This window comes from Tachypleus tridentatus, chromosome 13, assembly GCF_004210375.1.
Source record: "Tachypleus tridentatus isolate NWPU-2018 chromosome 13, ASM421037v1, whole genome shotgun sequence".
Taxonomy (NCBI): Eukaryota; Metazoa; Arthropoda; class Merostomata; order Xiphosura; family Limulidae; genus Tachypleus; species Tachypleus tridentatus.
In genome coordinates, this window is record NC_134837.1 from 233,975,745 (window position 1) to 233,989,220 (window position 13,476).

The 13,476-nt window shown below is 32.2% G+C and overlaps 1 protein-coding gene across 1 annotated transcript in view; it reads right to left on the reverse strand.

Moving 5' to 3' along the window:
* LOC143239356 (uncharacterized) overlaps window positions 1-13,476 on the reverse strand; it is a 102,198-nt gene that overhangs the window by 59,012 nt on the left and 29,710 nt on the right. The window contains exons 2-3 of the mRNA XM_076480346.1: window positions 5,309-5,514; window positions 4,947-5,082 (exon numbers count right to left, since the gene is read on the reverse strand). Of these exons, the coding sequence (XP_076336461.1) occupies window positions 4,947-5,082; window positions 5,309-5,514 (342 nt within the window). The remainder of the gene's footprint in view (window positions 1-4,946; window positions 5,083-5,308; window positions 5,515-13,476) is intronic.

A 13,476-nucleotide genomic window follows, 5' to 3' on the forward strand; every position in this document is an offset into this window, starting at 1 on the left:
ATGAGAAAATCAGATTAGACATAAAATGTATAGGTTGGCAAATGGTGAAGTGAAAAAGCCTGTCATTACCTTTTTAAACGCCATATTGTACAGTCCACTTTCATTGTAATCATATATAGGTCTTACACCACATACAGCAAGAGAGGTAGTTGAGATTTATTGTATCATTCACCAACAAGATTTTGTACAAATCTAGTATAGTATACTTACTTTCCGGGGCCTGGCATGGCCTAGCGCGTTAAGGCGTGCATTTCGTAATCTGAGGGTTGCGGGTTCGCTCCATCGCGCCAAACATGCTCGCCCTCCCAGCCGTGGGGGCGTTATAACGTGATGGTCAATCCCACTTTTCGTTGATAAAAGAGTAGCCCAAGAGTTGGCGGTGGGTGGTGATGACTAGCTGCCTTCCCTCTAGTCTTACACTGCTAAATTAAGGACGGCTAGCACAGATAGCCCTCGAGTAGCTTTGTGCGAAATTCCAAAGAAAACAAAAAACAAAAAAACTTACTTTCCGCAAACTGCACAAGGATGGAACTCACAACCAGAAAGCAAACTCTTCTCGATTGCTGAAAGCAATGAACTGCAAATAGACAGTGTCACCAACATAGTGTTTGTATGTGAATTCTGGAACTTCTATATCAAATTTAATATAATTGGTCATCTAATGGTTAACAGACAGCAAAGTAACCATATTGTAAAATTGTTGACAGGATTTATATGCCAAACCATGTAAGTGTAAATTTAATCGAGGAATATGATGAATTTACAATAAAACGCCTACATCAAATCTGACACAACTCTACTGGCAGGATATCGACTCCTCTGAACTATTAATGTGTAAACAATAACCAAGAAGAAATGATACACTTGGAAAACAAAAGAACATATGTTGGATGTAGAAAAACAAAACGTCAGAATGAGTAGAACAATATACTGTCAAAGAATCACTGATAACATGAAAAATCAACTCTCCTCTACTTCATGCAAGGAAGTTTACCTTCCGTAAAGAAAGGGTCATCTCATTTTGGTACAACCGCTACGATTATTACATAGTACTCAACTCATTATCTCAACCAGCTAATGCATTTTAATGATATTTTCTAAGGTTATCCACAAGATATAAGTTTGTTATCCAAAATACAGTTTCCTTTGTAGTGACTTTGTTTTCAAGGTGTCTTGCTTTGATTGACCAAAAATAATTGCAGCTACGGATAGTACTTCTAGTAACCATTTTATAGAATAGTAAGAATCCACAAACAACCTGACAGAGTGCAGGAGAACACTCTTTTAATGAATCTAGACTCCAGCCAAAAAGACATTTCTCTTTCACCCTCAATTACAGACTATCATACGTATCTTCCTTCTCCTAAGTTTATGGATTCCTCCAGAGAAGGGCATTATTTCTAGTCTTTATTCTGATAAAAATGAGAATAATAAAAGTTATTTAATATGTTAGTGAATGAACCACAAGATATATTTTCAGTTTCCTCCTCACTGTAGAGAATCTAGATTACGGTACTAATAATATTGATTGGTACCTGTGACAGGAAAAATTTTAGTGCAATTACTTTGAACAATTATACACGCAACATATATGTATCAGCATAAAACCTAGTAATCGAGAATTAAAATAAAGGCAAGCTTCTACAGGTAAATTTTAAGCAAATAAAGAAGCAGAACTATTAATAATTAATTAAAATTTACATGTATACTCAAACTTCAATAAATAATATAATCACAAAACTACTTCAGTAAGACAGTCAAGATGAAACAAGATAACATAGTGAATGATCACACTTTTGTTAATGAGGTAGACTTTTGACATTTATAACAATTAGTAAAGTATGATACTGAGCTAACGGATATGAAATATAAAATAATTTTTTGCACAATTCTGATAACTCATTGCTTAAAATTAACGGATCTATGAATACTTTAAAAGCGTCACATCTCTGACGAATAGAACAAATTCATTTTACTTATACAGGTGGTATGAAGAGTAGCCAGTCATAGTGCATGATGTGTATTGCAAGGCACCAATACGAGAAGCATTCTCCAAGAAAAAAAAAAGCTTCCTGTAACAGTAATGCTAATACATGTGTTCAACTAAGGCTAAAACAAGTAATCCAAAATAAGTTGTGCCAGAGTCTAACCAACTTAATTACGAAGGGATTCTCTATGTCACTAAACTCAAAAGTCACTAATCAAATAGCTAATACGTGTAATATTATAATGCAATTTTGAAAAATATAAAATTAGAATTTCTGGTTTGTGTTACAGTTGTATAAAAATTAACACAGTGTCCCCCTCTGGTACAGCGGTAAGTCTATGAATTTACAACTCTAAAATTAGGGGTTCCATTCCCCTCGATGGACTCAGCAGATCGCCCGATGTGGCTTTGATATAAGAAAACACACACACACATGCATGAACACAGTATTTGTTTTATCCTTCAGCAAACACAAAGGCCAAGGTTTCTAAAAAGTCATGAGTTGGATTAGATGTGTCTTGATAGACGTTTTGATTAATACATAAAGAAAACTTGCACTCTTAAAAATAAAAGTTTTATACAAAGGTTCCAAACCAGCAAGAAAGAAGATCTGGACAAAAACTTGTGGAAGTAATAGTTAAACGTTATGTAGATCCTGTAAACTTTAACAGAGCAAATCAACTTATGAAACTAAATATTAGATTTAAATAAACATCCTTTTCAGGATGGTGTTTGTAAAACATGTATTATACAAATTAAACACAGAAGAGAAACCTATATCTCAGTTTGTTAAATGTGTTTTTAGAAACACAGTTGGCTATACTAATTGTCTCATTCAATATTTATGAAAACATTTTAGATGTACTTTACATGTACTAGTTACACTATCTACCTATAGGAACTCACGAAAAACAGTTAAACATATAAATAAAAATTATAAACATGAGTAGAAAAAATTGATATCTGTAAGCATTCCTACAGAAGTAAAATAACACTGTTCACCTATAGAAAAACTATCTGTCTTCGTAATACAAATAATTTTATAAGTGAAAATTGCAGTAAAATGAAATATGTTGTGAATAACACTTTTATTATTATACCAAGTCAAAATAAAATACAAAAAATAGTTTTATATGTAATTAAATACAGGCAATGATAACATGTTGAAACACTCTATGATGAAATCATCATCCTGTTTAACTATCCATGGCTTGGCATGGCCAAATGGGTTGAAGTGTTCGACTCGTAATCCGAGGGTCGCGGGTTCGAATTCCCGTCGCACCAAACATGCTCGTCCTTTCAGTCTGTGGACTTTATAATGTGACGGCCAATCCCACTATTTGTTGGTAAAAGAGTAGCCCAAGCGTTGGCGGTGGATGGTGATGACTAGCTGCCTTCCCTTCAGTCTTACACTGCTAAATTAAGGACGGCTAGCGCAGATAGCCCTCGTGTAGCTTTGCGCAAAATTTAAAAACAAAAAAATAAACTTAACTATCCATATACAGAAACATCATCTGCTATAGTAGTAATACGTTTTATTGTTCGCCTAATAAAACACTGTCCATCTTTGTAAGATACAAAATATATGAACAGGAACTTTAAAATAGATAAGATCAATTAAAACAGCAGATTTGTAAATCTACTTATAAAGCAAAACCGTAATTGTAAACACAGCGTCATGTAAGTTAGATAAATATTAATTTTCAGACCTTGATTGTTTCTATAAGGTTGAAACACGTTGATCTGCAACACAGTCTAATGGCTAACTCACTACTTATTTGTCTTCTGGTAGGACAACTGTAAGTCTTTGGAAGTACAATGCTAAAATCAGAGATTCAACTATTCTTGGTGAGCAGAGCAGATGACCCAATGTGGCTTTACTTCAAGAAAAAACACACTATTTGTGAGCTCATTATACCAACTCGCGCTCTAGTGTCACTTCGTGGCTCTAGAAACATGCTTTCTAATGAGCGACACTTGAATGATAACATCAAGTGACATCTCATATTAATGTGCTCTCTGGCAACAAACAAATTCTGTCGCCAAGTGTTTTGGTGTCCTAGTAATGTTCCCTCTGGTTCCCCTTCATGAAACTATAACCCAGTCAATAAATGCATATGTATAAACTGTTGTAATAACTAGTACTTCATACATAAATGGCATGGTCAACCAAATAACCATAGTTAAATCGGATTGGCGAAAATAAATACTCCTAAAATAATTATCTCTGAATTCAGTAAATGTTTAGCTGAAAATATTTTAATTTGATTAGGTTAGTTTTTGAACAAGATCGTAGTAGATATTCTGAACTTTGAATTTCATATCCAAATTCTGAATGATGTATAAGTAATAGTGATTTTTTATCATAACGTGAAATTAAATTTTTCAGTTATTTACTGAGAAACTTTTAGGGACATGTATATAATCGTGTATTTGAGCCCATTTGTTTTCTAAATTATTTGTATATAGTTATTTATTTGTTCATATTTTGATGTTGTTTTGTATATCATTATAAAACGTACATGTTTAACATTACCAAATTAATTGGTAATATTCCAACTAATTAATCATTTTGTATTATCTATGGTTAACGTCATATTTGAATTGAAACATCTTTGTGCAATCTTTAATAATCATTACTTTTAAAATGTACAAAGGTAGTCAGAATATCGCCTTTTAAATAAAAATAACAGAGACTATACACTACTGGAATTGTGAAATTCTATACAAATAGTTATTAACCTCTTGTTTGAAATAATACCTACACAGGCGCACACACACAAGCACACAAGAGACATATATATATATATGCATGATTCATTCTAGCCTTGCTCAGCGGTATTTCTGCGGACTTACAACGTTAAAAACCGGGTTTTGATACCCGTGGCGGGCAGAGCACAGATAGCGCATTGTGTAGCTTTGTGCTTAATTCAAAACAACAACAACATTCTAGCCTTACCGTAAATCTGCAGTTCTCTCTCTGCTCGTTCTGTTTGAAAGGACGGAGCTTCTGCTGACACTTCACACCTATAGGTTCCTTCTGTGTTCATGTCCGAACTTGAGAGGTATACATTTCCTTGATGAGACTTGCTCAACTGTTAAAGATTATTTTCATAAATTCAGAATATTAACAGTCATATTATTTACAACTATGACACATCTTGAAAGTAGGAAAAAAATGGAAACTAAGGATAACAAAAAATAACGTTTTTCGTTAGTGGTTCGATCTTTGATTTGTTTTCATTCATCAGAACATTTAATCAGTTTATTTGCAGTGAAATACGTTGCTAGTATGCTTGTATATCCATACAACCTTCTTACCTCAACATAGACTCCTACCAAATCATACTTCTGTGCTGGAGGATCATCGCTTGGTAAGTATCGGTAAAACTCGACGTTATTTTTGTACCACTTCACAGAGTATAAATCGTCTGTTTCTAAATTATAGGTGCAGTTTAACCAGATGGGGTCACCTCGTCTAACAGCTGTGGGTACTTCTACGATTTGAAGTCGAAGGCCATGTATCACTGAAATAATAAGAAACAGTTATAACAGTTAAAATGATATTAAAGATTTTATATTTAATTAATGAGTATAAGCATAGCTAACATAATCAACGTGAAAATGAATGCAGACTGTATATTACCTAAAATTACTTGAACATATATTTTAAAAAGGGTTTTATTGGATATTAGCAGGGTCATATTTTATACCTTAGGTAAGTTTGAAATTATATAAAACTTCTAAATTTTCATCGATTGAAGACTTCAAACTACTATTAAAATCTGCCTGTATATTACTTAGTTAGATTGAAATTATCTAACAACTATGCATTAGTTCCAATTATTGAAGTGTGCAAATTCAAAATATAAAATGTGGCATAATTTAGTATATCACATATCGTTTGAAAACCTCGAAATGTGATACCTCAATGCAATGTGACTAGTTATATTCCTAAAACTATGTCCCTCGCTAGGACAGCGGTATGTCTACAGATTTAGAACGCTAAAATCAGGACTTCGATTCTTCTTGGGACACAGCAAATAGTCCGATGTGGCTTTGCTATAAGAAAACACACACACACAATTAAAATAATAATTTATTTATTTTAGTTAGTACTTTATATCAAATATAACAAACTAATCTTTATTATTTATCACTCTTGCGCAAAGTTCTTTGTTTGTTTGAAGTTAAGAACAAAGCTACACAATGGGCTATCTGTGCTCTGCCCACCACGGATATCAAAATTCGCTTTGTAGTGGTATAAGTAGTGGTAAGACAAATACTATATTTCATTAAAACTTGTTTTTCTTCTGTTGAATGTTGCTAGAGCTGTTTTTATAATGCCAGTTTAATAATAGTTTTGAATGAAAACAGTTTTTAGAAGTAACAGTGTGTTGTCAGTTAAACCGCTATCATAAACTAATATATCATGTTATATTTGAAATTAATAAAATGTTAAGCAGATTCTTAATTGTGAATAAGCTTAAACAGAATCATAATAAATAATCACAACTCCTTGCTATATTTTAATACCTTCCCATACAGTTATATGTCTGTTGAAATCACAAAATATAAATTTTCAAAATTAAGTGAAACATATAAATGAAACTTACCATGCACTAAAAAACGTCTTTTTGATTTTGTGTAAGAAAACAGACGTGTAATTAAAGCTCTTAATTGCGCCATTCTACACCGTACGATGTGCATAAGAATGGTCCAAAATGAGGTGTGATTAACCAACAAAACCTTAAAGAGGGATACTGTGTTAAGTGGTTGTTAATGTAAATCTAAATTATATTAGTATGCTTAATTTCCCTGATATCATGCCTGAAGTGAGTATGAATGTAATATTTCTTTCTCATAGTATTATTTTAACAACCAGTTTTCAAATGTTTATTTGGAGGTAGGTCATTTGATTGAAAAATTCCAGTTAAAGGTTTAACTTCTGAGCAAATTATTTGATTTGTTGTTGTAAAATAAAATTATTAAAACAGATCTCGAAACAGTAAGCACTTAAAAACTTTAAATAGTAATAGTTTTACATTTTAAGTAATTATTTAAAAATCACGCTCCTGTAGAATATAATAATTGAAACAGCTTTATATTTACATTGCGCAAGTGAATAACCAAGCTATTAACCTGGTTTGTTTGTATAGTATGCGAATTCTTGTAAATGGTATTTTCTTCTTCAGGATATTCTAAAGTAATAGTATAAATGCATAACAATATCTTACGCCTTTAAGTAATTTTTCTGGTTAAATTTTTATAATGTGATTAAAGTGTCTTCCATTTGCTATCAAAATAGGTTTACTGGACATTACAGCTCTATGCGGACCCGGCATGGCCAGGTGGTTAGAGTGGTCGACTCGTAATATGGGGATTCGCGGGTTCGAATCCTCGTCGCATCAAACATGCTCGCCCTTTCAGCCGTTGGGGCGTTATAATGTGACGGTCAATCCAACTATTAGTTGGTAAAAGAGTAGCCCAAGAGTTGGCGGTGGATGGTGATGACTAGCTGTCTTCCTCCTAGTCTTATACTACTAAATTAGGGACAGCTAGCGCAGACAGCCCTCGTATAGCTTTGCGCAAAATACAAAAATAAATAAATAAACAAAACAGCTGCATGCGAAAACGATTTTGGAACGTTTTTAATGAAAATATCAAAATATATATGCAATATCTGTATCCGTTGATGTAACTAAGATGGTTTGTTTGTATTGGAATTTCGCACAAAACTACTCGAGGGCTATCTGTACTAGCCGTCCCTAATTTAGCAGTGTAAGACTAGAGGGAAGGCAGCTAGTCATCACCACCCACCGCCAACTCTTGGGCTACTCTTTTACCAACGAATAGTGGGATTGACCGTCATATTATACGCCCCCACGGCTGGGAGGGCGAGCATGTTTAGCGTGACGCGGCCGCGAACCTGCGACTCTCGGATTACGAGTCGCACGCCTTATGCGCTTGGCCATGCCAGGCCTAACTAAGATGGATTTTACTTGTTATACTTGTAATGTAAACTCAAAGTAAATAAATGAAGTGGATAGAAATGATCACGTGGTTTAATCTATTAACCTTATCCATCACAAGTAAAAGATTATAAAACAAATTCTATTAATTTCTGGTTGATACTTCACTAACATGTTGTTTTTTAGACAACATGTTAGTAAAATATTAGAACAACATTAAAAAAGTTTACGCTTTATAACTTTATGCGTATGTATTGTTTTTGAATTTCTCAGAAAGCTGCACAAGGCTATCTGCGTAATCCGCCCCTAATTTTGCAATGTTTGACTGAGGAAAAAGCAGGTAGTCATCGCCTCCCACCTCTAACTCGTGGGCTACACTTTTACCAACGAATAGTGGGATTGATCGTCATCATTATAACACCCCCACGGCTGAAAAACCGAGAATGTTTGGTGTGACGGAATTGCGAAATTGCGATCCGCAAATGTAGAGTCGAGCACCCTAAGCACCTTGCCATGAGGGGTCTCTTTATGTGTGATAAAACAAAATACATCATAAGCCTTTTACTACAAGTTGTCAAACATACCATCATACACAAAGACTTCGTTTATCAAAGGCACAAGCCTGAGGCCGTTTCATGAACAATATTTCTTATTCCTGTATTTCATCTGAGATTTTTTTTGTCAGAAACGTTTTTTTTTAGATTTTAAAGTAATACGAGTGAAAGTATGTTATGTTGTACAACCTAGAAAATTCTAAGGTTGAAGTGTCGACAGCTTATTTCAAACTAGCATTCCATTTTGCTCTAAGAAGTTATAATGGAGAAAAAAAGAAAGTTTTCACTCAATTATAACTTTTGTCCTTTGAAGCTTGCGTTTGAATTATTATATATAGATTATTATAAGTTGTTTCTGCATAGAAGGAAATTGTTTCTCTTTTTCAATACCAAAATAAAAGCTAATACTAATTTAAAATTCGCTATTTATTTTTACCTATGTAGTCAAATATCTATATTGTAAATATTTAAAAGAAACTACTATTTGAAAACAACGACTAGACACTAAGCACAAGCTCACATACAATGAAAGTGGAAAATGTTAGAGCGTCGATACCGTAGTAAGTAGAACACAGATAGCCCATTGTGTTGCTTAATTTCAAACAACCAAATCATGTTTAACAGTTCGTGAGCTGTAACTGGTCTAAACATTTATATACTCATTACATTATAAACGTTAACTGTAATATAACTAAACTAGTAAGAACTACAAGTAAAATACGTTTTCAAGAAAGTTATATGTTTACAATATTTATCGATAACATTTGCAACAATAATTCAAAAAGTAACTGTATTGGAAGATCTTATTTAAATGTATCATACTACGCAATGAAAGTTTTTTTTTTAGGGTGTATTATTTTCATGCATTTATGAATGTGGTAAACGTTAATAAGTTATAATAATTTCTGAAAAGTACCGAAGTTTTAGTATTTGAGTCTGCAGTACCAGCTTGTTCCAAAGTTCATACATTTATCTTTTTTTCATGAGAAGAGTTAAATAAAATTTTGTAAAACTGATCTTAACGTTCGTGATGAGTAGGAACTAACATGACGGTTAATTCCCCACCCCAGAAAAAAAGATAAAATTACCTATAGTAGGCCCCTCAGTGGCTCAGTGGTATGTTTGCAGACTTATAACGCTGAAAACCGAGTTTCGATACCCGTGGTGAGCAGAGCACAGATAGCCACTTGTGTAGCTTTGTGCTTAAGTAAAAAAACAACAACAACATCCCTATAGTAAAGAGGTACACATAGATATTTTAATGCATTTTTAGTACTGACTACAACTGCTGTTGAATATTCATTTTCATAAATATAACGGATTTTAGTAAAGGGTGATTCAGAAGCTTTATAGAGTAACTTGAACTTCGTTTTATTCTCATTATAAAATAAGTGGTTTAAAATTACTAAAAGCAATATATGAAACTGACGAGTTATGGATATTTTATTTTTAAAACTCTAATACCAATCTAAATTTTGAATTTATTTTCTCCAAAAATACGATAGCTCCACTATGTACATTAGAAACAAAGAAGGTGTTTTTATAACTGCAATTTCCTCACAAGAAAGAAAATTTAAATTAAATAGTTTCTTATGGAGATTTGGTGCGTATTAGTGTCATGCTTTCAAATAGATAAAAATAAATTTGATATTAACAAGAACTATATTGTTGGATGAAATTGTATATCTTCTCTAAGAGTGATATTATATTATGTTGTGCCAAGCAAATTCAATTTTTTTGCTCTAAAAAAGTAATAGCATAGACATTTAATACATTTGTTATTTGTTCACGAAATAAAAATAAGGCCTATGCGTCCTTCATTAACTTTAAAAGCATGCATGTCGCAGTAATCAAAACCTGCCTTAAATCATAACGCAAGCACGTTTATGATTTCAGTTAACAGTTTCTTAATATTTAAACACATTGACGTATAAGTCTTAACACTTTGTATTTAGATACATGTATACAGGACAATGGGATTGTATATTTCTTGATATTTAATATTTAAATAAATTTAAATATTACAATATTTGTACAATATTTAATAAATTCATCGATCAGTGTGGACTACGTTTATTTAATTTTTTTCAGTATACAGAAGAGTGTGAGTAAGTTTAAGCTTTTGTTACTTTAGTAAAATAATTTTAAACACAAAGAATATTTTTATTTTACAGTGACTGGAAGTCAGTACTTTATCCGATTAAGCTGAAGGAGTTTACAAGTTTACAGATGAAAACACTTGTGGAATGTTAGTTTGTTTTATTTTTAAGTTCGCGCAAATCTACTCCAGGACTACCTGCGCTAACCGTCCTTAATTTTTGCAGTGTTAGAATAGAGGGAAAACAGCTAGTCATCACCACCTATCGCCAACTCTTACCAACGAATAATGGAATTGGCCGTCACATTATAACGCCCACACGGCTGAAAGGGCGAGTAAGTTTGGAACTATGGAGACTCGAATACCATACCCTCGGATAACGAGTCCTTGTGGAATGTATACGTGAATTAGTTTTCATCAATAACAAGGTTTATAAGCTTTTCATTGCGTTAAATATACAAATATACAGTAAATAAGCCTACTTGATAACAAAATAATAATGAAATTGTTAAAAACACAAGATCTGAATAGTAATTAGAAGTATTTCATCATTTGTTTTAGATACATAGAGAAAAGTAGCAAATAAATAAAATAAAATAAGTGACTAAAACTTTATTTTTACGCAGCGTTGTTCATACCAGACAACGTACAATGTGCAAAATACACTGGCTGCATAAAATGAAAATTATGAAGAAATGTCACGTTCACAGGTACCAATTTAAAATTTTACAGGCGAACCACCTTAATACGTAATCATAATTATAAAGACAGTGAATTCTGGATGGGAAAACAGACTAAAACCGTATGTCCACAGTTTACAGATTTAATAACTAATTGCCGTTTTTTTGTGTAATACGTTTCCAGTCAATTTTAAAACGAGTATTTAATAGTTTTTATATATATCAAAAACAATTTGCTTTAAAAATTAGATTTTTTGGAGCTTATTCTTAATTATTAAAAAGAAAATATACATTTACCTGTATTTAACATGCACCATTAGACACAATGGCTGCGAATAAAATCCCGAAGTTAATTTGTCTCCTCAAGTTAACTTAATTATAATGTGCCTAATGCTAGTTAAAAATGAATATCATATTGCATATTAACCTGAAATAAGTTGTTCCACTTACTATCACAGCGCTTTTGTCGCAACATTAAAAATATGAACACTAAAATAATATTTAACTAAAGTAAATAATTAAGCCTTAAATGTTTAAAAATAAACACAATATAGGGTTGAATTAAGAGTATTAATATAATTATTAAGTTCTTAGAGACATAAATAGCAAACAATAAACACAGCATATGAATATTATAACCTTTATTTGTGACGACAGCTCTTTACCCGGATTGGTTGGAAGATGTGTAACTTATTTAGAAAAGATCCTTAGTTTTAAAAGACTTTACAAATAATTCTGCTGCAGTTAGTTGAAAATTCATAGCATTCACGTGGGCTAACTATGTTTATTTCATTATTTAATGAGTTCTATTAGTTTTGTTCTTAAGAAAAAACGGTTGGTTTGATTAAGTTAAATCTTTATATCATAGATGTTACGACTTACTATGATATATTTATTTCAATACTGATGTTTGTCTCAGTTAAATATATATTTAGAAAGGCATCTATTAAATTTGTATTGCGAAATTTCTGCCTGTTCACCAAAGTTGTAGAATATTCTCAAGTGTAAGAATCAATAATGTATGTGTGTTGGTAACACCAATATATTGTCAGTATTGTTGTGCAGGCTGAAATTTCTATAATCTCGCCTAACGCTTATAAAAAGTAACCAATGCAGAGCATCATGTGACAGTATCTATAGTATTGGTTTACTAAAGTTGGTATTTTATAAACCTCGAAAGCTATAACTGTAATTAACGCTTATTAATCAGGAAGTTCAGATGCTTTACCAAGAACGTTTATAGATTCCGAACATTATGAACCGTTTGACTTCAGTGGATTAACATCTAAGGTTAGTATTTTCACAAAAACATTACATACCTTCATCGGTGAAAAATTTTACTTGTAACCGACGTGTAACCATCAAAGAGCTAGCTATCTCCACATTAAATTAGTGAGTTATATCGATATCAACTGGAAATTCATTATCTTATCGTGTTTTTAATTAAAATACTGTTTTTAATTTTGGAAAAGCCCTCCAGTGGCTCAGCGGTATGTCTGCGGACTCACCCCGCTATCAACCGACTTTCGATACTCGTAGTGGGCAGAGCACAGATAGCTTATTGTGGAGCTTAGTGCTTAATTACAAACAAACAAAATTTTGTAAAAAAATATGTATATAAATGATTATTTGTAATAACTTATTATAAACTGTATTACTGTTTGAATATTTATCTTAAAAAAAAAAAACATATCAATCTTGTTAAAAATCAGAAAGTTGATGCATATCTACATTTAATTATAAATTCAAATTATCATTTAACTTAGGTTCAGGCTATTTAAAATCGTAATACGTAACATGGGATAACATATATGTTCAAAAAGACAAAAAGTTAGCTTTTGAATCTTCCTTTTCCAATCTCCATTACTCAAAATGTTATATTTACATTGCGCTTATTTATGAATTAAAATAACGATAGAACAGAAAATGTTTGAGGTGAGTAAATAGTAATTGCACAGACTTTGTACAGTCTACTGTGAAGCTTTGCACCATAAAAACAAAAAATAAATATATAAACAAGATATATCCAAATTAATGTACATACTTTTATTAATTTTATATTATTTTTCTAAGATAGTGATAATAATCACAACACTGCACACTGTGCTGTGCCAACCACAAGTATTCAGTTCTGAATTTCGGCGTTGTAAGACCTCTATCTTCGAAACTGTCATGGGGTGTTGAT